Source organism: Dicentrarchus labrax, unplaced genomic scaffold, assembly GCF_905237075.1.
Source record: "Dicentrarchus labrax unplaced genomic scaffold, dlabrax2021, whole genome shotgun sequence".
NCBI classification, from domain to species: domain Eukaryota; kingdom Metazoa; phylum Chordata; class Actinopteri; family Moronidae; genus Dicentrarchus; species Dicentrarchus labrax.
This window is the reverse complement of record NW_026136722.1, coordinates 9,897,794-9,923,488: the sequence shown is the minus strand read 5'-3', so window position 1 is coordinate 9,923,488 and position 25,695 is coordinate 9,897,794. Positions and strand designations below refer to the sequence as shown.

Here is a 25,695-nt window from a genome sequence, read left to right as displayed (position 1 = left end):
TGCTGTATGACTTGCACCTCCCTTAAAGAAAAGTGCAGTCCCATTCTTCCTGCACCATGTGTGCCTGTTAGGACTAATACTATCTGTTGTTTCTTAAAATAAAACGTGTATATTTTCACATTTTATGTAGCTACATAACTAGCAAAACAAAGCCACTTCTTTGATGAATTGAATTCCTTTGTTTGCGCACATTGACCACGGATGTAGAAATAACCAGAGCGAAGCATTAAACAGGGTTTGGCATTTAATATAATAGTCAAATGTACAGAATTGTTTCAGTTGGACATGCATGCAAAAATCATCTCGAGACGTCTCATGTGAAACCAGCACAAGACATCATACTTGACTACAGTTTCAAATGAAGAATCTTTTCACACTCATATTAATTATTAAAGTCACATGACATTTGCTCAACATTGTTTATGGCCATATCAAAGGCATCTGCAAGAAAAGAGGATGATTGGTTACAATATGTTCTTTAGTTCACGGCCCTAAAAAGGTTAGGACTATAGGACTGTTAAAAATGAGGCCTACAAGTTGACCTTTAATAAAATGTGTGTATTTTTGCTAATACTGTTTACATATTTGGTCTTCTCATTATGCAATACCAATGGTGTCATTTGTCACAAAAAAGTATCAAAATGTGGGCATTTGTTTTCAATAGAATATTATGAATCATATAACCTCCTTAAATAAAACTAGCTCTTACACTAAAGCATTACAAAGAGAAGAGCTGCAATATAAAAAATACAAAATACAAAATGGAGGATTCAATCCTCTTTTTCAGACATTTTTCATTAGAGACAATATGACTGCGGTGACAACTGTGTTCAAAGTGCATTCTTGTCTATTCAGGATTATTTAAGGAAAACAATGAGCAAAAGCACCGACTGTGCTTACTCCAATAAGGATTGCCACATAAAAAAAACAAAAAAAACAGAGTGTAAAAGTTTTGCATACTTGGCAAAAGAAAGAATCTGAAGCAGGACGTGCAAGAGGTGGCGCTCGTTCTTTGTGATAGCTCTGCTGTCACAAATCAGGGTGCCGATTGCAAGCTAATGATACTTATGAACACACAGATTCACAGAATTGTTACACTTCGAGTTACAGGTATGTATGTGTTGCATTATAGAACTATAGATCACTTTAAACAATACCTTTGGTTAAAAAGGAAATCAGAAATGAGTCGCGCAAGAACAAAGAATCGCTATGAACAGTAATACTGAATTGTGATGATTCATTCAGCTGAGGGAGAAGTGGTTTATGAGGAAGTGCTTCGGATATAAGGGGTGGACGTGTCTGAAAGTGCTGAATTCATAAGACTATTGATTTAAAAAAACTTTATGAGTCCCGCAAATAAAAACATAACAATTTCACTTTTTTTCCAACCTCACCACAGAGCACATGCCCTATGGCTCTTTTAATAAGAAAAAAAAAACAAAATAAATTTGACTTGTAATTATTTGTATGTTTTGGTATTTATATCTTAGTATATTTCAACTTCAGACATCTGACTATTGGACAGTGGTGGAGTTAAGGGTCTTCGATGTCCAGGAAATCCTTTTTGGGCGGTGCTGCCCCTCTGTACCAGGCACAAGAGTCATCACTCCTCTTGATACAAGCAAAGTGTTTGGCCTGCTCTCCGCTGACCGTCTTCTCGAGCACCCAGTCCAACCACAGGCACTCTTTTGGGCTGCTGATCATGCAGGGGATGGAGGTGCAGCGAGTGATCTGAGGAGCGGAGAAAAGAGACCAGGAGATCAGGGACTGAATTTGCAACAAGCAATGCATCTTTCAAGGTCATTTTTAGTTTGTGGTAACTTCTTTACCTTGCAATCGCAGCCCATTTCGTAGCGCTGAGTCAGGCTCCTCTTCTGGGTTTCACTCGTGGCCTCCCAGGGCTCAATGAAGTCGCACAGTGTGATATGCACTGTCCCGTCAGCCTCCAGTTTGCCTGTAGTGGAAGGAGAGCGCATTAGAGGCAGTGAGAAGACATGAAAACATATATAAAGATGTAACAAGGAAATATATTTGTTATATTTTATAATGTGTGATGTGTAACTGGGTAAAGGTTCTACCTGTGATAAGATACTCCTTGCCATTAGTCTGCAGAGTCACTCCACACACTGCAGAGGAAGGAGCAGTGTAGATGGCATCAATTACCTGGTTGGGACCTTTGAACATCTGATGGTTGACACAGAGAAAAGAACATTTAGATTCATACTGGAATAAAGTTTACAGCATGAAAACGATAACTTTGTCCCACGTACCTTGATTTGTTTGATGTCATACTTGATCCGTTTTATGGGGTTTCCATAGATGTCGTTGCCAACCTCAACCTCCTGCTCTCCGACTAACCTTGCCCTGATAACTGCAAAGAGACAACAAAAACAACCCCACAGTTACTCGACAGCAAAGTTTCAAATCAAAACAACTATTGTCATGTTAAAACCGAGCTGGATCTGAGACCGTCTGTATCTGATCTAAGCCCTGCCTAGGTTTGGCATGCTGGAGCTGGCCACAACACATTGCTGTGGCTTGGATCTGAGGAGTTTGCATGTGCCAGGTGCTGGGAAGACAGAGGCACATGAGTGTTTCATCAGCTGCAATCAGAGGGAGGAATGTGTGCTGCTTGCTCCACGGGCTCCCGGGCCGACACAGGAGGAAGCTAGTCAGCAAATCTTTGAAAAGCTGAACTAGAATGCTCCGCTCGCCCCCAAGGCCTCTCTGCCGGCCTGCCTCTCTGTCTGGATAGAGGTGCTGACATGCAAATCAACCTCTCTCCCTTTCGCGGGCAGCCTTTTCCCTTCTTCTTCTTCTTCTTCTTCTTCTGCTAATTCTGATTCTTTTCTCTCTTCTTGAACTCTGAAGTCGCAGCTCCCAGAGTCAGAGAGGTTTGGACGAGGGGGAAAAAAATATAGAACAGTTCAAGTGGAAAAATATTATCAGAGCCATACGGATGAGCCTTTGAGCTCAAATACTGAGTATTCAACAAAAAAATAAATAAATGACTCATGACTCACACAAACACTGCTTCTGTTGTGTGTATCCAAATGTTAAAGCACAGTATAGCATTGATCATATGCCAGCCACAGTTAAATACCTTTGGATTACGGGTATCATTACTGCACAATCACATGACTACTACACTGAAAAAAGGTCATATTCAAGATCAAGCTTTTAACTGGAGGAGACTAGTGACAAAGCTAATGTTAACCAGATGTTCCCTCTCAACTCCCTGTTCAGTCCTTGCTTTCCCAAGGTAGCAGCTACTGACTTCCCCAGACCATCACCAGCCTGCTTCCTTACCAAATAAGATCAAGCCTTTTCATTTGCTTTTTAAAAGCTGAAGGTATGAAGCTGCAAGCCATATGTGCCCTAACTTGATGACAATGGAGGCTCAGAGAACATCTCCTTTTAAGGGTCTAAAGACTCGACCCTTAAAGAGAAAAAAAAAGGAAAAAAACAGAGAAAAAAGGAGAGTGTGTGCACGCAGATGGAGAGAGTGATGGAGTGTTGAGGATGGTTGCCTTCTCCGAGGCGAGGGGGAACGGAGGGGAGAGTGGTGATGGAACAAATTGAAGGGCTAGCATTAGCCTACTAGTCTCCTGTGTGTGCAGGGAGGAGATAGCCCTTCAGAGCTGCACCCTCACAAACATACAAGTTGACAGGGAGAGAGAAAGAGGCGGCGGACAGGACAACAGAGAGAGAGGGGGAGGATTTAGTTTGCAGCCAAGAAAATGTTCAAAATACTGGAGTTGTGCAAGCTGTGTTCTTTCCTGCAGAGCTACTGCAAAGTAGCAGATATGCTGGCAAACGAGCTGTACACACTAAAAAAAGGCATGATTTAGAATGACAAAGAGGAAGAGGACTTTGGTTTATCACAAACTCCTTCAAAACACTCTGAAACACACTGAGCAAGGAGCGCTGAGAAAACTCTCCAACTTCTCTGGCTACAAAGTAGATTAGTGGTAATCCCCTTCGCCTGAGTGTGCAGAATCACACACAGATCACTTCTCCTTCTACTAGCGTAAAGTAGGGCAGGTGAAAATATGCACAGTATGTAAAAAAAACACTGAAATATGGGGGCTTATGTGAATGATACATATAATCTGAGCATGTGAGCTCTAAAGACAACCTTGTGAAGGTTCTGGTTAACTCTTTGCATTGTCTGCAACGTGCTAAAAATAGACACATTATAATAATAAGATGTTTTCTCCATTTCATTATCTACAGAAATATTTACATTCCAGCTTTTTAAGTTATAGGCAATAATCAATACAATCCAAAACAAACTCATTCTGTCATGCCAATTCCATTACTTGCAGTGGTTTACTCCTCTAGTTAAAGTCATTTAGAAATATGACTTAATCTTCTGTGCTGATATACAGTCAGTGTATACCCAGTTGTCACAGGATATGGTGATGTTTACTGGAACAGGCTGACCAAGCCCTTTAAAAATAATAAGTTTCAGAAAACTGGGCATTAAGGGAACCATCTCATTTTCTAGTTACTCAAACAATAAACACATTATTTTGCATCTAGTATTGTGGTCATGGGAGTGCTTTAAAAAACAAAGAGAAGAAGAGAAGAAAGCAAATGCATGTCATGTAATTGCAGGGCCTGTACATCCATTTTCCTCTCTGAGAAGCCACAAAGTGGTCAGACTTTGAACAAGAAAAACTAAACTACAAATTCAAACTGACTGCTCAGAGCTGATCCAATCTAAGGATATATTGATATAATCCACCATTATACATTTGGTTACTTTTAAAAATGAAATTTCATGCTGTTTAAAAGCTCTGTTATAATCCCATCAGGGAAGAAAAATGCTCACAATTTGTTTTTCTGGCACCTTCTTTTTATACTTTTACACTTTTTTTACCTTTCTTCAATTCAATTAACTTTTTTGCTTCAGTGAGCGCATTAAATGAACCTGCCAGACGGATCAATGCAATGCATTATCACTGCTGATGCTGGAGCTGAAAGCAGCTGTTTGTGAGCGCATGCACAATTTCAATCTGCCTTTTAATGTCAGCTTTTATTTACACAGCTTGCAGTTGAGGGCTGTGTTTATACCGGAAGTCATGATAAAGACAGCTTTCTTTTCGAGATAACTCGCTTTCCTTCTTCGCAAAAGGCGGCACAGGTACACTATAATCACAAGAACTGTGAAATAAACTGCAAATGCATAATGAGTGCAGCATATGACCGCCCAGCATTCCTCTGCCTCAGCCAAAGACCCAAGGGATGGATTTCAATTTATGAGGAAACTTTTTTTTTTTGTTCCTGCTCTCTCTGTTTTGACAAGATAAATGGAACTACATATTTACAACTATAGCTGACCTGGTATTTTGTTTACTGGAATGGAGGGAGAAATAAGCCAGGCTCTAGTAAAATACTACGGTCAACTATGTAACCAGTTAAAACCAGTCTGTTTTGATAAGACTTTTCCCTGCTTATCCTTTTCATCAGGATTTATTTTTCAAAGTCTTTACTTTTACCCCTATTCTTCTCTGCACCTTGACTTTGCTTCCAACAAAAAAATAGATTACAGGAAGTACAATGCATCATCTTTTAAATGGACATTGCAAAGGGCCCAATGACCTCACCCAAATGTGTGGTTTGTAGACTGTGTGAACTCTCACAGTTCTTCCCTAAATGAAAGATTTTTAATTGACACACTGAAACTGAAGTTTGCAAGCTACTCTGGTTCTTGAGTAATTTTCCGTAGGCTCCAGACACTCTAACTGTACGTCTGTGCAGCTTGAGTAATACTTTCACTTCAGTAAACTGTCACTAAGTAGGGGTTCCTCAAGGCAGCATCTACTGTGCAGTCACAACATGGGAATAACCCATAACCCTCATATTCTATATACTAATACTGCATTTAATCCAAATAACTTTGATTTATTATGACACCAGAGCCAATTGCTTACAGTTCAGAGGATAGTAGATCACTAAAATAAAGATGATTCAACTAAACTGAAATAAAAGCCAACAAAGTAAAGGCAGAGCTAGAATTGGTAGATAATGGCCTTCATTTTGAACATATCACACATCACTTCGCAAAATCAAAGCCAACCATTCATTTTCTTTGTAGCAGACGATGACTTTAAACGCCAATAACATCACAAATTAAAAAGGTTTCTCTCTGAAATTTAAAAAAAGTTCACAAACTGAACTCGCCTGTGAAACAGCAAACTATATTCTCCTTGAAGGACCTGAGTCTCAGGAACAGTTCTGAAAGATTATGAGGCAAAATCAAGAACCTTTTGGCTAGAAAGGCAGATCTTCTTGACAAAATGGTGGTTTATGTTAGTAGGAAGGTCTATCCATGGTGCTGAAGCATGGGTGATGGGTTTAAGGTCATGTTAGGACCTGAGCTCAGTGACTGTGATGAAATGAAACAGTCAGATGACTCATCAGCACCTTAGTTTAGGTTTAAAATGAACCCACAGGACAGATCCCTGAGCCCTCTGCATGGCCAAATTGGAAGCCTGCATAAATAATAATAATAATAATAATAATAATAATAATAATATTGGTGGTCTTATTAGTAGTCGTGGCCTAATATACTATCCCAGGGGTTGTCAAAGCGGGAGGTGGGCCTCTGTGGGGGCTCCAAACAGTGCCCACCCTACAGCCTTTTGTCATGCAATTACATATAACTGTAACTGTAACAGTAGTTAGTCACAAATTAAATGTCCAAATTCTAATAAATAAATAAATAATAATTTAATACACATCCTTCACTCTCTCTGAATGTCTGACATTAAAAAGTTGAAGGTATTTTTTTTTTTTTTTTTAATCAGACTTCTCTTTACAGTAAACTCTCTGGCAGGATCATGTGGTTTCTTCACCCTCCAGAGCCATGGAATCCAATGGTAAAGAGAAACCTTTGAATAAGCCAGCTTCTGTATACATACCACACAGTCAGCCAGCTCTCAACTCGAGAAAAAAGACCCTCAGCAAACCCCAATTTAAATAGCTGCACAAGCTGGTCACTGTTGAGACTCTCCTTAGCTTAAGGCCTGTGTTGACGCCAGCAACAAGCAGTGTTTTGTAACAGGTAAAATCAGAGGGGAACTATCTGCGTGGCTTTTGAGAAGGAGTAAATTAAATTGCCAGTTAGTAGTCATTGAGGAGGTAAACCACAAACCTCAGAGTTGAGGATGGTGGAAATCTTTTGCCTGCATTACACTTTACACCAGGAGGGGTGGGACATATTACCATGTCTGTGCTGTTTTCTTGTGAAAATAAAAAAACACTCCACAAGTGATAGTTTAAGAGGTATAAATAACAGTGGAACACATTTGTAAGCAATCTTGTATTAAAAAAAAAGAAAAAAAGAAAAGTTACAAAAACAATGCCATAAAGAAAAAAACAAAAAAAACTGTTTTTACATTTGGTGCTTCTATTATACTGTAGGTGGAAAAAAGTAGTTAAAAAATGCCATAAAGTGCATTTCTGTCACTATCCAGACTCAGCAGATGATTAGAGAGAAAGAGAGAAAGAGAAAAAAAAAGAGAAGAAGAGGGAAGTGGAAGGGAAAGATTGAGAGACAGAAAATTCCATCCTCCTCCCCCTGTAATTGTAAACACAAGAGTAGGGGCAAGTTTTCCCTCTCAGCATTTACAGGTTCAGCTCATCACACTTTAAAGGACAACAAATACGGACTAAATCCCCACTGCATTGTGCTCATTCAGTTCTGACTTCAGTGAATTTTACTTACCGACGTCTGAGTTGCAAAACGCCTGCTGAGGATGCGCAGGGGAGCAGCTGCAGGCTTCTGCTATTTCTTCCACTCGCCAGAGAAACAGGATGGCCAGAGTGACTAAACAACTGTTCGCCGTCCAAGTCATCTTAGAAAACTACTGCTGTTTTTAATTTTTTCAAAAAAAAAAGAGGTTGGGTGTGGAGGAGAATTGTGAAGGAAGTTGCGCAGTCCTAAAGCGAGCCTTTCAAAAAAAGGAAAGAAATGTCCCCCCAGCTTCAAACAGACGGTCCACTTGTCAAAGTAAGAGATGCACAAAGCGTAAGAGGGGAGTTCATTCCTGTTGGACTGGCTGCGCTCAGGCTCCGGTTCCTCCAAAAATCTGTTTTCCACTACCGTCAGGAGCAGTTTTTATTAGTCCAGGCTGGCAGCAGACTCCTCCCCTTGCTTCTGGTCTCAGCCAGTGAGCACAACAGCACTGTGGAGGTCAGGGGCTCCCGAGGTTTTCACATCCACCCGCTGTCCCCCGTCACCTTCTGTCACAACTCCGTTGCCTGGAGAAGTGGATGATAACATTTGGGGGGGATGACACATACAACATCTGTTAAGTAATCCTAGCCCTAACCCTAACCCTAAACTATCAGCCTTTTTTTCTTTTCCATGAACTGTATTTTATAGGTAATTTATAGCTACTTTCACATTTTCTTTGCCAAATTTAAATCAACAATCCCCCCAATATAACGAGATTTAAATCTAACTTTAATTTACTTATTATTTATGATTTATTGTCATCAAAACTCTAATCCTATAAGCAAAAGAGAAATAGCCCGAAATAGCCTTAAAATGGGGTCATTATGTTGTAGGTATTTCCTTATCTTACTATCTCTGTGAGTACATTTGGGTCTCACAAAGTCACCGGACAGCTATTTTGTGGTTTTGCCATCACCTCATTCCTGTGATGTAGCCTCTGGGAAACGTGGGTGTGTGCTCAATTAAATTCATGGCAAACTGATCATGGGTTTATTTTTATTTTTATTTTTTAAAGTGGAAATTTTGGCCTCATGGTGACACTGCAGAAAGGTCAGGGGGTCGCACAGAATCAATAGGATTAGTATCCATGAACATCCACAGTAAAGATGAAAAGGAATACTTCGACATTGCAGGGAATACTCTTATTTTGTTGATGCTTGAGTGTATCAATTTTCTTATCTAACCCTCTGTCAGGAAGAAAATAAGCGAAACATCTAACTATTCCTTTAGTTTGACTAGAAGCTGTCAGGGTGTACTGCTCTGGGCTGACCTCCATCTGCACCTCCATCCTGTGGTAACAGTAACCTTACAACACTTACCGTATCTTACAATACCTGTGGTATCGCTACAAGTTGAACAACTTTCACACAGTATTGCTCTGATTAGTGTTCTTCCCTTTTTTTTTGTATTTTCTCTGTTGTTTTGCAATGTAATATTAACCTTAAACCTGCAATAACTGTTTTTGTTGTTCACTTGGGGGCAGCAAAAACAAGCTGTAAACACAACATTGACATGTCATCACCTTTAATCAGAAATACTTTATTGATCAGTAAGCACAATTGTATAACGATATCTTACAATATATCTAGAAATAAAAATATATTTTTTTATATCAGTACATACATATAAGATAAAAAAAATAGTAAAATATGATAAAAGTCTAAGTATGTACATTATAATACAATATATAGAGATAGAAGTAAGTGTACGTTAAAGTATATGACCAACAGAAGTGTAATACAATTAATATGGTGAAACTGTTAACAAACAACTGCCTCTTTACACATCTAGCAGCTACAGAGCAACATTATCATTCACTTGGAGCCGTGTGTCCGGTCACCTGGCGAGTGTAAGTCCAATATTCACTCTCTTGTAGCTGTTTTTGGTCTCTACCAACTGCTGAGGGAAATATCTGGATCTTCAGCTGTTATATGTTGTTCTGTATGTTCACAGGTTTGTCTGTCTGCTGTTCAGTACTGAGCAGGTAGTGTACTGTGTAGTGTAGCGACTCCTTTTCACCTGTCATTATATGTTTTAATACAATAAATGAATATAGCTGCTTTATAATCATAATGATAATTCACAGATGAGAAAACACTGATGTGGATCTTGCTTACTAATCCTCAGCCCATGCCGCACCTCAACTGTGGTTTTAATTCAGTGAGAGTGTTCATGCATGTGCATTCAGTTTTAGTGACTATTGAAACATTGTGATGAAAATACTAAGGAAGAATGAAGGAGGAGTGGTGGAGTGGGGAGAAGTGACATCATCCCCTTAAACTTAATAGATTCAATCTGGTGGCGATTCCCCCAGCGTAAGCTACCCAAACCCCTCCACCCTTCTGTGAAAGAAACATTATGCTATAGTCAGATTCTTAAGTTGTACCTCATCCCTTAGTGGCGCACAAAAATAGATGGCTCTTTTGTTGGAAAGTTCACTCTGCAACACCACCTTCAGGAAACGGAGGATCTCAAGAGTTTTGGGTTTGCGGCCTCCCGTGTTGATTCTGGCTTAGAAGTGGGAGATCACAGTGAGGGCATGGTGTGTTTGATGATTAGAGCTGATGATGAATAATGAAAAGGACCAGAGAGAGAGAGAGAGAGAGAGAGAGAGAGAGAGAGAGGGCTGTATGTGCTGCCTCGCTCCCTGACATCATATTTGGCCACCGACTGTCAGCCTTCTGGCTACTCTGGCAAATATTTCCACTCTTTTCCATAGTTGAGCATTTTTGCCTGGTTGCTTTTCCACAGGTCTCTTTTACTTGATGTCTGTGTAAAAACAGGGCAGACGCAGCGAGAGCAGAGAGGAAAATGGGACAACCAATTGACTTGTCATCTTTGTAATGACTAACCTCTGCATCTTTTTTTGCCGTTGGAAAATATCATTCTACATATCTTTGCCGTTAGCATTGGAGTAAGAAGTTAGATAAGGAAAATTACCAAATTGTTAGAAATTTTGCAAGCCTGCGTGACTCGTAAGCAAAGTGGAAGTTACCAGACACAAATCACGGCACAACAACGCAGATGCTGGGGCGTGGAACAGGAATTAAGACACACAAAAGGAAGTGACACATCCAAGACAAAATGAGCAGAAAAAATATGCTTCCACCTCTTTCCACATTTTACCAAGGATATCAGAGAAACAGCAGACGCCTTCTTCTGGGCAAAGCCTGCCGCCCCCTGTCCAAACAGTCGGCTTCCTCTGCACTCAGATGCTGACTGATGTGGTGTGCTCTGCTCAGATCGCAGCCGTGTCACCGGCTCCTGGGCATATTTCAAAATGACCTCACAGCATGACCATTCTGAGCTATTTCCCACACTGCCACTCTCCCTTTAGAATGGGGTTTTCACTCGCCAGTTAAGATCTGTATTATTGTATCAACATTTGGTTTTAATTTGTTTAAAGAGGGCTGATTTGTCAAAGAAGTGCAATGTAAGCAGCCCCCTGTGTACATTACCCATTACAAATGCCAAAAGGGGCTTAGGAATGGCCTGAACCTCCATCCCCTAAATTACAGACTTGCAAGGCCAGGAATACTTTCTGGAGGAAGTGCCCGGCAAGACAGAAAAAGAGGGTCTCATTGCGGGAACTGGTGGGTGCTGTGGCAGTGACCCACATCCTCTGACGCCCCCACCCCTCTCTGCCCTGTTGCCTGCACACATCCCACATGACCTGACCACCTCGTAAGCTTTTGGACTAGCCATCCCTTGATGCATGTCCACCCCCTTCTCTTCATCATCTGTGTGACCCGGCCACAGTCTAGGGGTAATTCCCATCACTTTCCATTCATCAGTACAGCTATTCACATTTTATTGGTGACAGTTTTGAGACAACGAATCAGCCTTTGCGAAATTCACCTCAGGGACAGGAGGAAAACATCTGTTTGAGAGCCAAAAAACCCACTCAAATCACACTCTGGGATCAAGGTCTGACTCTGAATTGGCCTCAGTGTGGCATCACAACCTTAGACTGTGTGCTAATAGCTTGACTGACTTTCGGTGGAATTGTTACTCAGAGTAACGTTTAATGTAATGTTTACAGAAAACTACCCTTTTACGAAACAGACCCATACTGGTAAAACAATAGGTCAATTATTGCACAGTCATTTCTTCCTCAGCACTACAGTGCTGTCACTCCATGACTAGTATGCCTGGGGTGGCACTTGAAATGAAACCAAGTGCCACCGACCCAATACTTACAACTGAAATTACACAACACATAGAATTTTCCATTATTTTGTGTGTGACGCAGTTGGGGTGTGAAAAGTGACAGCTTTGCTTTTTTGATTTGCACTAAACTTCCTCCATTCACTACACTACCATCCTTCCAAATACAGGTCCCTTTGTCTATGAATGAACTAATGGCTTTACTATTTGTATTATAATAACTCTATAAGCTATGCATAGTATTTGTAGTGTCAATTGAATTGTTATTTTGTTTTGTTTTTGTTATTATAACACTTTTCCTGTCATTGGGAAATTTCGGGAAGGAACTAGGGTTCAGGCGGTTAAATGCAATTACCTAAACCATTGTTCATGAAACCCACTCAATAGAATTTAGAAATACTGGGGCAAACCAAATAAACAAAGCATGCCATGACTTTAAAGGCCAATTATTTGGTGGGTTAAATGACACAACAATGAAAATACAGCCAGATATGACTCACAACAAAACAAGTCTACACTGTGATGAAATAACTGAACTTTCCCTCATCCTTCCCGGTGAATTACACTGCCCACACAGCCTGGCACTCTCTCCTGGCTGACAGAACCATAGGTATGAGTACAACACTGAACCATGTGGAGGAGTCATCTTCAAATATACACATTGATCACGTAATCCTTGCAACTGATTGGTGGTCTTTTATCGCGTCATGGTTTGTTGTTCACACAGGCAATTGCTCTTCTCAGAAACCCATGAGTCACTGTGTGTTAAATGCGGCTGGTTTATCCCACCTGCCCCGGCATGCAGGCCTGCATGTTGTCAAAGTGTGACTGTTGTGTGAAGCCGAATTGCAGGAAGACTTGAAGACAGTCTGGTGTGTGGTGAAGACACAATTGCATGGGAAGATTCCATGATTCATGAAGAGGAAACTGCTATCATCTTAATCAAACCCCTGTAAACAAAAACCCTTTGACATCCAGTATCTGATGATGTTGGATAAAGCCGACGGGTTTGAAGTTTGCTGTTTTTTCTCTGTTGGGCACGAGTGTGTTGATAAATGTGAGTTTTATTCCCACGGAAAGAAGTTAGGACGGAGAGTCTAGCACAAAGTCAGGGCAGATACCTTGTTAATTCACAGAGAGTGAGATGAGAAGATTATTACCACTGTTAAGTAGGCTTTAAGGTTTGTACAAGTACGAAGGTAATGAAGGTAACAAAACTACTGCTTATATCTCATTGGTTTAATCTTTATAATACACAGAATATAAAAATGACAAGGGGTTATGTGCTGGATCCTTCCATTAGGAGGGAAAGAGGAGAAAGCTTTGAAAACCCCCTCCTAAAAAATGAATCATTTTCTTTGTACCAACATCATTCAGCCACATGACATTAGACATGTAGCCTACTGATATAAACTACTAATGTTGGAGAGGATTTCTTTGCCATGCATTGACTTGCGGATAAATCGGAATGCCAGAAAAGAAGAGGCAGCTGGGAAGGGCTAAATAATTGTGCTCCCCACAAGGCTGAATAGAAAAGACAGAAGGCTAACATTACCAGACAAGAGGTAGCTAAAATCAGTGAAGGAGCCACCAGTTGTGTGAGACAAATGTAATGGGGGGGTATGCAATATCTCAGTATAAGGCACCTGGGCAATATTCTGGTGTAGTTTGATTGTTACACACTTGCTGTTACGTCAACTGTGCTTCCCAAATCCATGTGACAAATTTCTCCTAGGGGAGACAATAAAGGCTACTCTCATCTCATCTAAAAAAAGGAGAGAGCACACTTTTATATTACAGCATTCATTTAGCCCTCCCAGAAATAAAATGAGGCTATAAATCAGTCTGATGATTACTTGGCCCTGTTTGCACTGTGTGTCTCATATTAAACTCCAGATTAGGATTTATATTTTCTGTTGTTCTTATGAAGGACAAATTAAGTCACACACAGAAACACACACAGAAAATGTTCTAGAAATCACTTTATTCATTTTTCCAAACGCATAAACAATCAGGAAAGGATACTTGATATCGATTAAAGCACAACCAGGTGATTGACCGATAGCTAATCAACAGAGATCAATGCAATGAAAAATAAAAATCACTCAGATAATATTCATTGCAGTGTATTGAATAATAAGCACATTGATCACATGTGAGAAATATTCACCCCGGCCCTGTTGCTGAATCAGACATATTCTGGTCTCACTACAAAGTGGTAGATGTACTTGTCATCAGGACAGGGGTAGGCAGCAACGTGGGTCCCATTCACAGGGATTTGAGCCATATTGACCTTGAAATCCTGAACCTGACTGATGTACTTGCCTTGGCACAACAGCAGGAGCCGGTTGCGAAAGAGGATGCGGCTCTGCTGGGTGAGGTGGCTTTGGGGAACCAGCCTTGCCACAGGGAAGGACTCGCACCTCAGACCTCGGTTTGAACATTGCTGTTGGTTCTTGAAGACATTTGCCTCCCAACTAATCTTGTTGTCCTTAAAAATCAGGCTGTTGTGGATAGGTGTGCTGAATGACTTGGTTGGAGCATTATAGCCATAATACGTGTAGCCGTTGTACTGATTGTAATAGTGGGTTTGGACTGGAGCATCCTTCAACTCAATAGCAGTGCTCCATGGCTCAGCTGTGTAGATCCTGGGCTGGAAATGATCATCTTCGCTGCTGAACTGTGGGTTGGACAGATTGCTGAAGAGAATAACATTAAACTGGAGTGCTTTCAACATGTTATCACGATACATATCCTTATGAGTGCTGTAGAGAGGAGACTCATACTCCAGCTCATACAGTTTCTCAGCGGGGATCATAGGGAAACGGATACGACTCAACAGGTCAACCTGGGTTTTCAAACTGGTGAGAGAGATGCCCTTCTCCGTGATCCACCTCTCCACAGTCTGAAGCAGAAAATATTCATCTGGCACTACCAGGTCGGAGCGGGTTAGAAGGGATCCGAGGAGCTCACTGGAGAGGCTAGTCCAAGCAGGAGAGCTGGTCAGATTTTGGTAGTTCCAGGCCAGATACTGAATACAGTTCTCCTGGAGGACCAAGTCCCCAGTTTCCTCTGCATATTCGTAAAGGGACAGCGGGGTGTGAAACAAAGCGTCGTCTGGGAGGATTTTAGAGAACATCCGGCCTGCGTCCTCCATCAGCTGCGTCACCCCAAACTTAGAGGCCATCCAGTGGAGGCACTGCACGGAGGAGTAGGTCACCTCTATCTTGCGGGTGTAAATGTACCTATTGTGAAACAGATTGTAGAATAAGGGTTTGATTTTTTTTTTTCAGTGATTTTGTTTTCTATGTACCTTCTCACAAAACAACTAGGTGATATTAAGATGGACTCTGTATCTTAAATCAAAATGAATTGTTACAGTTTCAGTATACCTGACGAAGGAGGTGAAATGCGGTTGGCAGGACTGGCTGAGGCTGACCGTGATGTTACTAATTCCCTCTGAAGCATTGAACAGTGGGAACTGCGAGAGGATAATTTTGTGCGCACAAATCGTTGTCTCAACCATCTCCGGGGTCCCATCCTCCTGTCTGTTTCCCGTTGGAGATTGGACTAAGATCAGGAAGTCACAGCCATTCCCGGTGTCAAAGATTTGGCCGAGCGCATCAGACAGACCGAGGCTATGGTCCAGCAAGCGGGTAGAATCACCGATGGTCAAATTTGTGCCTGGAATCAGAAATAAATGGGACATTTGATAGAAAATGAGCATGGAAAGTAACAAGCTGCAAAGATCTACTTTCTATTTACTGGATCAGATGTCATCATTTGTTCTTTATAAAGGGGCCTTTGCCTTGTAAGAGTTTAGATACAAACCGGCTGTTTCACAAATAACTCCAACATCCTCTTTGTGGGAGCAGTCAGTCACTCCCCAGCCTTTGAAACTACAAGAAGACAGATGGTTCTCTGTGCCTTTACAGGTAACATCATCCAGCCAAATAGGTCCAGTTGCTATGAGGTAAAATAAAAAGGGAATAAATTAATTAATCATGACCTTTCTGATAGCTGAATTTGCGGTGTTTGTATGTAATCACAACTCCTCAGTCATTAAAATCATTTCACTGCCCTCTGGTGGCGGATAAAAGGAAGTACCTTTGCCGTAGTCTTTCCCAATGACGACAGATTTGGCTCCGGGGAAGTGGAGCTGACGACACACCACCTGGGCCTCAGCCATGTCCCACCCGTCGTCACACACCGTTCCCCATTTCCCTTCATGGTAGACTTCCACACGGCCCTCTGAAACATTCCTGGAGCCAAACAGCCTCACGTCACCTTCCTGCAGCTCAGGGTTTCTGTCTGTATGCAAACACAGGCGTAGGACATTAAACCATGACAGCAGATAAGTTAACATATTGCATATAGTTCTTTTGCAGTTCTACATCCAAAACTAGTACAGTACTAAAACGGATTCCTTTGCTTGAATTACTTTCAAGGTAAAAATTCTCAGCATTTTGTTAGTTTTTAACTCACCCAACAAGTTCAATCTGAATGCACTTACAGCAACGTGGAGAAGTAGCAGAAGCCACAGAGTGCATATTTTTCGATGTGTGAGCATTTCCAACCTCAAGTGTAGGACTCTCGACACGGATATATGATGACAAAGAAGCTGCAATGTGAGAAATATGCTATTTCTACTTTACTTTCACAATTTAAGATGATATCCTGAAGGATTTCGAGAGCACCGAGAGTAGAGCTGCAGTGTGGTCTTTTAGCATTTTTACAACAATACATCTATTGTTTAAAAGAGTGAACATAAAACCACTGTAGCTTTTGCCTGCACTTTAAAATGTTTTCATTAAGATGGAATGCAGTTCAGTTTAATATTTATACAAATTGAAACTGACTAAACCAAATCTGTGCATTCATTAAAAGGTAAAACTAAAAAGGCAAAACGTGCTACAGTCATACATATTATGAAATCACATTACCTTCTGGCTGTAAAGTGCTGTCGTCCTCAAATGCGCTTCTCTCTTTAGAAGTCTGTGACTCAAATGTCACCCCCTTTTTAAGTCCTGCTAAAAACAGGCGGGGGGTAAGATGCATAGGTTCACTTCCCCACTCCTGCTGCTTTCCCTAAGTTTCATTTCACATTAAAAGCAAACAGGAGGTTGCTCAACAGTGTCTTGTCCCAACTTGTTTGAGGACAATGGCTGTCCCAGTTTTGTAGAGAGACCCATATTAAATGGCAAGACTCAGAAAATAGGAATCAAGCTTTTACTCATCCCACCAAAAACAGTACATACAATATAATCAAATTTTCACAAAATGTCCTTCGAATAATGTTGAGATTTATGAAGAATAAAAACAGGCCTTTAGTTATTCTACTGAAAATAACTTTGTGGTGTGTACAGAATGATAACATGGAGCAAAGGGGGAAAAAAAACCTCCTGACCTTTTGAGAGTGTGCAGTATGTGCATGAAAATGTTTTCTTTATGGAAAAAAAACTCACAGTCTGACAAATTCATCTTTTGTACATTCATTAGAAGAAAGGCTACAGTGCTGTTGAGGGCCACCTTTGGCCTTGGAAGGAAATGATCCACCACAAGACATGCTGGCATTGTCTGTTTCGACTGGCACTTTCTCAAAAACCCGAAACAGGACCACATTTTACAGTCTCAGCCCCATTGTTCTATTTATACTGAGGATGATCCTTTAAGGGTTAGAGTTTTAACAAACTCAATGAGGAAACAGCGAGTACAGTTACTTCAACAGTGACTGGATTGTAAACAAAATAGTACAACAGTGCAGTGGCCTCAAAAGCAAGTCTCTCAGTCTAAATGAACTCCAAGCCTTCATATTTCACGTCCCCAATCTTGGTTTCAGGTAAAAGGATGCGTCCGTCAAGTGTGAAGGCCATGATGTACGTGGCAATCTTTCCGGCGTCTTCCTCCGACTTGAGTGCCAGAATGATCTGGTCGTCCGTATTGGGGACAAACTTGAAGGAGGAGAAACCGTGAGTGGGGTTAAGAGGACCCACTCGACTTACAATGATGTCTTTGAAATCTGGTGAGCAGCTGAGGACGAGGTTCGTGGCGCGGCGCTCGTCCGCTGTTTCCTCGTAGCGCTCCTTGCTGGCGCGGCGAGGGAGGAAAAACCAGCGCTGCAGGGTGTTGCTCCACGCCGCTGACTCATGGATGAGATACCCTGCAGAGATTGAGAGGGATACGGTGAAGAGTGAACGGAGATGAAAGAAACGGAGGCGATCGTGAGCAGGACCAGATTTAAATCCTCACCTGGAGGCGCTATCCCTGCGGCAGACTTAAGAGATTTGTACTTGGGAACCCAGTTCTCATGCTGTACATCCCCTCTGAAGCCCACTACTTTCACCCACTCTGGGTTGTTGTTGACGAACTCTCCTTCAGTGGTGGTCCACTCTTTCCCCAGACCGCCGACGTACAGGCGCTTGTCCTTCACTGCCAACCACTCAGCTTTGAACCCTGTCAGGAGAAAGTACATAAGTACATTAAAAGTACCTATTAAACATAAAAATACTCTAGTCCTGCCCCTTCTTAAAATATTTATGTTGCAGAAAAATGGCTGTAACTGATGTATTTGTCACACATAACTAGGGGAGCGAGATGATCAAACAAACAAAGCTCTGCTACTGCTTCGAACCTTTTTCGGCCTTCTTTTATTTAAATGAAACCATGTGAAAAGATCAGAGGGGAAATCTCTGTTAATTAACAACTCGTCTGGAACGTGAAGAGGAACTGGAGTTTGTGGCGGTGTCACAAGACCAAGCTACTGTATTTTAGAGACTAATCTGAAAAGCAACAAGTAAAGAGAGGTGTCAAAAAAATCAGTGGGGTAAAAAGTACAACATGTCCCTATCAAGTAGCATAAAATGGAAATACTCAAGTTAAATATTGAATTACAACAAGTGTGGGAACAGGGTAATGCCAACCTTTGGCAACGTTGCCGTCGCCGTCAGTTAAGATGACCCAGGGCACAGCCTTGTCGCCATCAATGTGGTAGACTATGCCTGTCCTGTCGTCGACGCTGTAGAGCTTCCCATTGAACACCACCAGCTCAGACAGCTCCATACCCCTGCCCTTCTCCGACAGGTGGCTTTCCAGCACCACCCTGTCCGTGTCCCACTCAACTGCTACCTTGTCACCACTTTGGGACACCAACAGGTACCCCCGCCGCATGTAGCTGAACCATGTCAGCTTCTTGTCACTGCGAGAGCTCGTGTCCAGGTCGGCAATGACCCCAATGCGGTAGCGGGTGCCCTGCGGCGTCTGCTCCGGCGGACTGAGAGGGTAAGTGTCGTTGTAGCGAGAATCGGATTGCTGGGTGTCGACGTGACCGGCTCTCCAGCCGTGCGAGCCGTAGGAGCGAGAGCGCAAGCCTGAGCTCAAGTGCATGAAGAGCAGCAGAAGCAAGGCCAGGGAGAAGGCCACCACCACGATGGGCTTCCACTTCAGGCGGAAACGAGGGTCGGTGGTGTTGGCCATGGAAGCCAACATAGGGAGGCCTCCTACAGAGATACGCAGATTGTTCATAGGCTCATTCTGCTCCTGTCGAGTGAAGCCTGGGTGAGCAGGCATGGAGGACGGAGGTCTGGAGTGACCTAAAGGAAAATAAAGACAGACAGTAAGTCTACTTGTATAACACGAACAGGGCAGCAGCAGGCTGTCAGACAGAAAAGATAACGATTGACATGTGATCGCCACTTTACCGACTGACAGGTTGAACGAGTCTACTTGACTACAATGTCCTACATTTAACCATTGCTCTACAAGTAGGTACCAGCAAAACCAGTTCCGTTTGTCCTAAAGAAGATGTCACGTATTGTTCCTTCCAAAGTCAAATTTACATACTGTAAAGACACATTTTTCAAGTTCTAATCCTGTGCCCTTGTGTTAATTACTCACTTATTTATTGTATTTTGAGTATTTATTATTATTATTATTATTATTATTATATTATTAAAACCTCACTTGACTGCAGGGTAGCTAGCAGAGCAATATCTAGTGACAATAAAACAACACAGTATCCAGTCTCAGTCTCTCCGGAGAGAACGTTTTTTTAATTTCTCCTCTAATTGAGAACGGTGTCCTTGGGCTTTGCCTCTTGTGTGTTAGTTAGCAGTCTGTCCTACTTCCTGGTTCCCATGGTTGAGGAGGTTGTCTGGCTCGGGTCCTCTGAGGACCTGATCTGTTTGGTGACATCTGGAAGTTGCTCGAAAATCCCCCTGGATCCGTATTCTTTATTTGTGCTATAATTTTGTCATCCTAGAGTGTCCATACTGTAATTTTACTGTTGGTCTATTTCTCTATATATGACATCTATTACATGTATATCCATCCTGGGAGAGGGCCCCTCCTCTGTTGCTCTACCTGAGGTTTCTTCATGTTTTTTTCCCCATGTTAAAGAGTATTTTTTTTTTTCTTTATTAAAATCGAGGGTCTAAAGATAGAGACATACTTGTGATTTGTAATATTGGGCTATATATAGAAAACATGACTTCAGCTCCTGAGCTCCGCATCTCTGAACATATATTTGAATAAAAGTATCTCGTTACTAATCCCTCGCCCATTTCACTCGGTAAATGTCACACAAGCTTAAGATCCTCTGATATCCATGAGAATATGTAACTTTTTGCTGAACAGTAAATGCTATATAACATAGTGTAACATACTTGACCAAATAAGGCAGTAGCATGAAATTTAATGGAGCAGTGGTGTGATATAACGCTTATGAATACAAGTGTTATTTCTTCTTTTAAAAAGTTACATAGCCTTTAACTTGGTAATTTTTCCTCAAGTACAATCCGACATTTAAGTTTGTGCCGGTTTATTTTTAAAAGGTACAAGCCGTAGTAACTTGAACCGTACAGATCTGGCTGGAATATAAAGCTATACTGATTCAGTTGCAGGAAACATCAATGAGTAAAAAGTACGCATTATTAGACATTTAGATAATAAAACTCAATCTTATATCCTACTCACATACTCTCCATAGGTAGACTCTACATCAAATCTGTAGTCCAGAGGTAACTAGGAGATTTTCGAATCGGCCTATATTTTCAGCTTTATTTGAATTCTGGTAAGAGCTCAAACAAGCGAATGAATGCCGGGTTAAACATTGCAGGACAAGAAGCAGGAAGTAGCCCGGCTTTAGGTTGGGTCACTATCAGGTGCACAACCAACACTGCGTTGTCAACGTGGAGGCTGGGAGGAGCCCATTCAGTGACAATGAAGGGAAGGCTGCTGTGGACAGGTAAATCAGGAAATACACAACCAGCCAGATAATGCAGCCCCACTGTCATGTGATTAGATAGATAGATAGATAGATAGATAGATAGATAGATAGATAGATAGATAGATAGATAGATAGATACTTGATTTATCCCGAGGGAAATTCAAGTACGAGTAGGATTAGTCCATCAACAGAGAATTAATCACTAAACACTTCTGTCCTTTATGGCCTGAACTATTAAAAAATGGGCTTTTTATTTCTTTCTTTACAGTGTATTGAATATTGGTGAGTTTTCTGCCGAGATGCACCATAAAGCGGCACAGGAAGTCATTCCCGTCTGTGGCCATCAAACTCTTTAACTCCTCCCTCAGAGTGTCAAAACTCTGAGTCATTAGTCATTAAACTAGTTCTGTTAATGTGCAATAAGTCAACAGAAGTGCAATACCCAGGTCAATGTGCAATACACTTCAATATTATGTCATTCTTGTAATTATTCAGTAATTCTTTGTAATTATGTATAACTTAAAGCTCATTGCTATTTAATTTCTGTTAGCTCATACTATGGAATATGTTTACAATTATATTTACTTTGTTTACAGGCTCTTATTATATCTCTTAGAGTCTTATTTTATTTCTATTTTTATTTTTACTTATATGTATAGAACTAGACATATATTTCTATTCTATATATTGTAATATAAGTATTATTTCTATTCTTTAACGATGTGTGAGTAGAACAACTGTAACAAACAGATCCCCCCCCGATCAATACATTTATTTGAACTGATTCTGACTTTGGACTATTGGTCGGATAAAGCAAGACATTTCCCTATTTTCTGACATTCAATAGGCAAAATAATTAGAAGAAATAATATAATAATAATAATGAAAATAAATCTTAGTTGCAGCCTCAGTTCACTTAAACAAATGAATTTTAACATACTGATAAAGAGTAAATTACACAAAGGGCACAGACACTTAAGTTTAGCCCCTGAAAGGTGGATAAGAGAAATATTTTACTCATAATAATACAGAATTTAAGCAGAAAGCGAAACCTGGATTCCTCATATTTGCCCAATAAACTAATGTGACCTCATCTGTCTGTTGCGCTCTACACTTGGAGGGTCACCGCAGGCTCTGTAGAGTAGAAACTGTGCTCTACCTGCTCCGAGGCCAAATAAATTCCAGGGACCTCTAAACTCTGTGGCCTACACATGGCTGCATTTCTCCGAAAAAGGAGTGCAGGAGCTGAAAGCCTCTTTCATAAGAGGGCCCCGAGCCAAACAGCAGTCCATTGTGGCAGCAACATCAGGGCCCTACTCTCTCTGAAACACACCAACAAGTGGCAGCTTTTAATTAAATTAAAATGCTTTTTAATACAAAACAGATTCTGACACACTGAATCAAAATAACTGAACGGGCTTACCCCTGCGCCTCCTCCTGCCAGAACGCTGAACCTGTGTCATGAAATCTACCTGGCCTGTCCTTTAAAGCAGACCTCCACAATCAGTCCCGAGCTCTGTGCTTCTACTTCTGCTCGCAGATTATTTGCAGTGCAACCATGACTGGGGCTTGTTACAATGAGAGTGAACTTTAACTACACTTGGAGGATTACGGATCCAGTCCAAAGGGGAAAACCTTGCAGGTTAGCAAGACAATTCATTAAGTTATCATTCATCAAAGTGGCCTTTGAACTGCTAGGTCCCAGGTACCAGAGGTTAGGAAAACATTTGTTACCTGCACAATAACTCTATCTGCACAAAAGGGGAAAATCCTGCAGGCATGAATAGAAGTTAAAAAACAAACCTGCAGTCGCTACAAGAATTTGAATCCTACATAATAGAGCTAGAGCTGTGATGCAATCAGTACTCTGACTGGGCTGAGGCCAGAGATCAGTCACACGGTCAACAGGGAACCCAGACTTACTTTTAACTCTAGGAACATCTGTTAATAACTGATTTAACTCCTTCTGGGCTTTAGTTCAAAAATATGTAGTTGTTGTTGTTTAAGAAGTGAAATATTAATCAACAGGCAACTCCGCCCCCAAAGGTTTTAAATAGTTTAAAATGTTGCACAATGAAAGGACATAATAGATAGATAATATGTTTAATATGTCACTATATTTGTATCAATACCGCAATCTAAAATGACATATACTTCTATTTTTAGAAGTCATTTTCTCCATTAATCCTTTAGTCATACGTGCTTTGTTCAATCACGAGTCCAAAACCAAGGAATATTCAATTAACAATATACATAAAACAAACTAAAGAGGAAAATCTTTACATTTGAGCAGCTGTTTTTTTTTTGTCCATTATGATTATCAACACTGGCCAATTCATTTTCTGCTGAGCAACTTATCAACGAATGGACTAATTGCTTCAGCTAGGATGGAAAAAATAATAAAATAAGCAACTTCTGAGCTTCTCAAAGTGGTTCTCTAACACATCTTGCGCAACGAGGAGACACAACAGTGCCTTACTTCCCCTCTGACGCAAAGGCCCGGGACAACGGTAGGTAGAGCTTCTTGAGATAAAACCCTAACACCATAAAGGATGACATCTGGGGAGGTCGGCTTCAAAGGAGACAGATCAAGGGTGGAGAGAGTGAGTGAGTGAGTGGTGTGTGTGTGTGTGTGTGTGTGTGTGTGTGTGTGTGTGTGTGTGTGTGTGAGGCCCATAAATAGCTCACTTATTGCTGTGAGGCAGATTCCCCAAACTTCTGCATGTCAAGCCTCCCCCTTTCCCCGAACAGATGTGCCTGACTATGGATCGTGGTCTTATGCTGGTTTTAATCCAATGAGAAGATGCTGTACGATAACTAGATCCACAATAGTGATATTAAAGTATTACTCATTGAGTTAAAGACCACTGGGACCACCTCAAGAGGGCCTGGGACACTTTTCATACACCACTACAGCTCTGAGCTCCAAACAATCACCTTCATCATGTTTGTCTTTGTGGAGTCATATTTTGTTAAGGAAACACATCCCATCTGCAGTGTGTGTGTGTGTGTGTGTGTGTGTGTGTGTGTGTGTGTGTGTGTGTGTGTGTGTGTGTGTGTGTGTGTGTGTGTGTGTTAGCTCATGTCCCTGTACCCTGCCAGCAGCGCAGAGGTTAACGCAGATGCCATCACAATCAATCGATGAGGCGACCGCGCAACCTTCGCGATCCAGCAGGGCCCCCTCGTCGCGCTCCGTACTCACCGCAGACGTTAGATGTTCCGCTCGCAGTCCGCCACCGGTTGGAGCTCAGATGTCATTATTGCGTCGCTTTTTTCCTTCGGCTTCTTCTCCTCCGCTCCCCGTTGAACAGACAGCCGATCATTACTTCCTGTATCTACTGATGACGACAGCGTCGTGTACCGCGTGCGCGCAGTGGATAGCGCGGTGCCTTCAAGTGCCGTCGGGAACTTTGGCAACTATCAGAAGTATCACATTTATATGTGAAAGTAAGACGTAGTAAATTGAGTTCTCTTTATTTTGAAGTTGTAGTAGATGAATATACAGTAAATAATCTTCTTCCCACAATAAAAAAATAAAGAAACCTGCACGTAAATGTTTATTTCAGCATCCTTTGCTCTCTGCACCGTTGCACTATTTTCTACTGTCTACAAATGGTATTGGTTTTTGTTTGTTTATATATGTATAAGGTTTAAATTCCTTGTATGTGTCCACATACCTGGCCAATAAAGGTGATTCTGATTCTGATAATAACTTAAAGTTGCAGTAGGTCACTTTTGTAAAAAAAATAATAATTCAGTGTCCTGACAGTCGTACAATGCAACAGATAATCTGTGAAAAAAATCAGGTTGTTATGGCTCCTTCTAGCACTCCTAATGGCATTTGTAAGAATCCACCGGGCCTGGACGAAAACAACCAATCAGAGCAGAGAAAGACAGAACTAGGAGGTCTTGAAGGATCTGTGCTTGATGCTTCTTTCATGGCTCCGATTGGTTGCTTTCATTCAGACTCAGTGGATTCTTGCAAACACTATCAGGAGCACTACAATGAGCCAGGGGAGCCTGATTTTCCACAGATTATGTGTCTCGTGTACTTCTGTCAGGATATAGTGAAAGTTTCAGCAAATATGACAAAAGAAATATTTTTGTAAAAATGACCTACTGCCACTTTAAAAACGTATTATCTTTTTATCGTGACAAAGTTTTTAAAAAATGTATTTGGGAAGATCAGAAATGTAGAATCAGTTACTCTTTTGAGGGGCAACACACAGACAAAGACATGAGGCTGCAGAAATTGAGTTGTTTTTGGAAATCAGTGTTATTGAGGTTAATATTAATCCATGTCTGTATCTTTTAAAAGCTAGGTGTGATCTTTTTCCTAACATAAAGTCCAGGAATATGATTAGTTTGCAAAGAAATGTATTTAGTCATGGAAGGAAAAGGCTCCTATAATATGCTTGAAGAAAAGTTATTCCTTGATCAATTATCACAACAATGGATAATATATATTGGAGAAATTAAGCCAAGAGAGGCAAAACTGTGGGTTATTGTTAATAGTTTCTTTTTGATTGTTTTATAAAAGAAATTTGTATGGGAAGAA

The 25,695-nt window shown here is 41.1% G+C and overlaps 3 protein-coding genes across 8 annotated transcripts; all 3 read right to left on the bottom strand.

The window, feature by feature from the left end:
• Positions 1–231: 231 nt before the first annotated feature.
• timp2b (TIMP metallopeptidase inhibitor 2b) lies at positions 232–8,122 on the bottom strand. Its single transcript, XM_051388258.1, has 5 exons — positions 7,736–8,122; positions 2,271–2,371; positions 2,079–2,184; positions 1,830–1,954; positions 232–1,731 (listed from the first exon to the last, which is right to left on the bottom strand). The coding sequence occupies exons 1-5, from the start codon at positions 7,863–7,865 to the stop codon at positions 1,534–1,536; spliced, it is 660 nt and encodes a 219-aa protein (XP_051244218.1). The 5' UTR covers positions 7,866–8,122; the 3' UTR covers positions 232–1,533.
• Positions 8,123–13,881: 5,759 nt separating this feature from the next.
• On the bottom strand, positions 13,882–17,018 carry LOC127356316 (galectin-3-binding protein A). 3 transcript variants are annotated; one of them, XM_051387959.1, is made up of 6 exons: positions 16,858–17,018; positions 16,400–16,535; positions 16,022–16,225; positions 15,746–15,880; positions 15,307–15,598; positions 13,882–15,159 (listed from the first exon to the last, which is right to left on the bottom strand). In XM_051387959.1, the coding sequence occupies exons 2-6, from the start codon at positions 16,482–16,484 to the stop codon at positions 14,103–14,105; spliced, it is 1,773 nt and encodes a 590-aa protein (XP_051243919.1). In that variant the 5' UTR covers positions 16,485–16,535; positions 16,858–17,018; the 3' UTR covers positions 13,882–14,102. The 3 variants fall into 3 exon arrangements, with proteins under 3 accessions (XP_051243919.1, XP_051243920.1, XP_051243921.1); XM_051387960.1 differs by having other exon boundaries at positions 16,400–16,506; positions 16,858–17,007; XM_051387961.1 differs by having other exon boundaries at positions 16,428–16,506; positions 16,858–17,007.
• Positions 17,019–17,129: 111 nt separating this feature from the next.
• cant1a (calcium activated nucleotidase 1a) lies at positions 17,130–24,478 on the bottom strand. Of its 4 annotated transcripts, none has more exons than XM_051387964.1 (4): positions 24,340–24,478; positions 18,835–19,503; positions 18,164–18,367; positions 17,130–18,074 (listed from the first exon to the last, which is right to left on the bottom strand). In XM_051387964.1, the coding sequence occupies exons 2-4, from the start codon at positions 19,478–19,480 to the stop codon at positions 17,704–17,706; spliced, it is 1,221 nt and encodes a 406-aa protein (XP_051243924.1). In that variant the 5' UTR covers positions 19,481–19,503; positions 24,340–24,478; the 3' UTR covers positions 17,130–17,703. The 4 variants fall into 4 exon arrangements, with proteins under 4 accessions (XP_051243924.1, XP_051243922.1, XP_051243923.1 ...); XM_051387962.1 differs by lacking the exon at positions 24,340–24,478 and adding an exon at positions 22,561–22,725; XM_051387963.1 differs by lacking the exon at positions 24,340–24,478 and adding an exon at positions 20,889–21,087.
• Between the last annotated feature and the right edge of the window lie 1,217 nt (positions 24,479–25,695).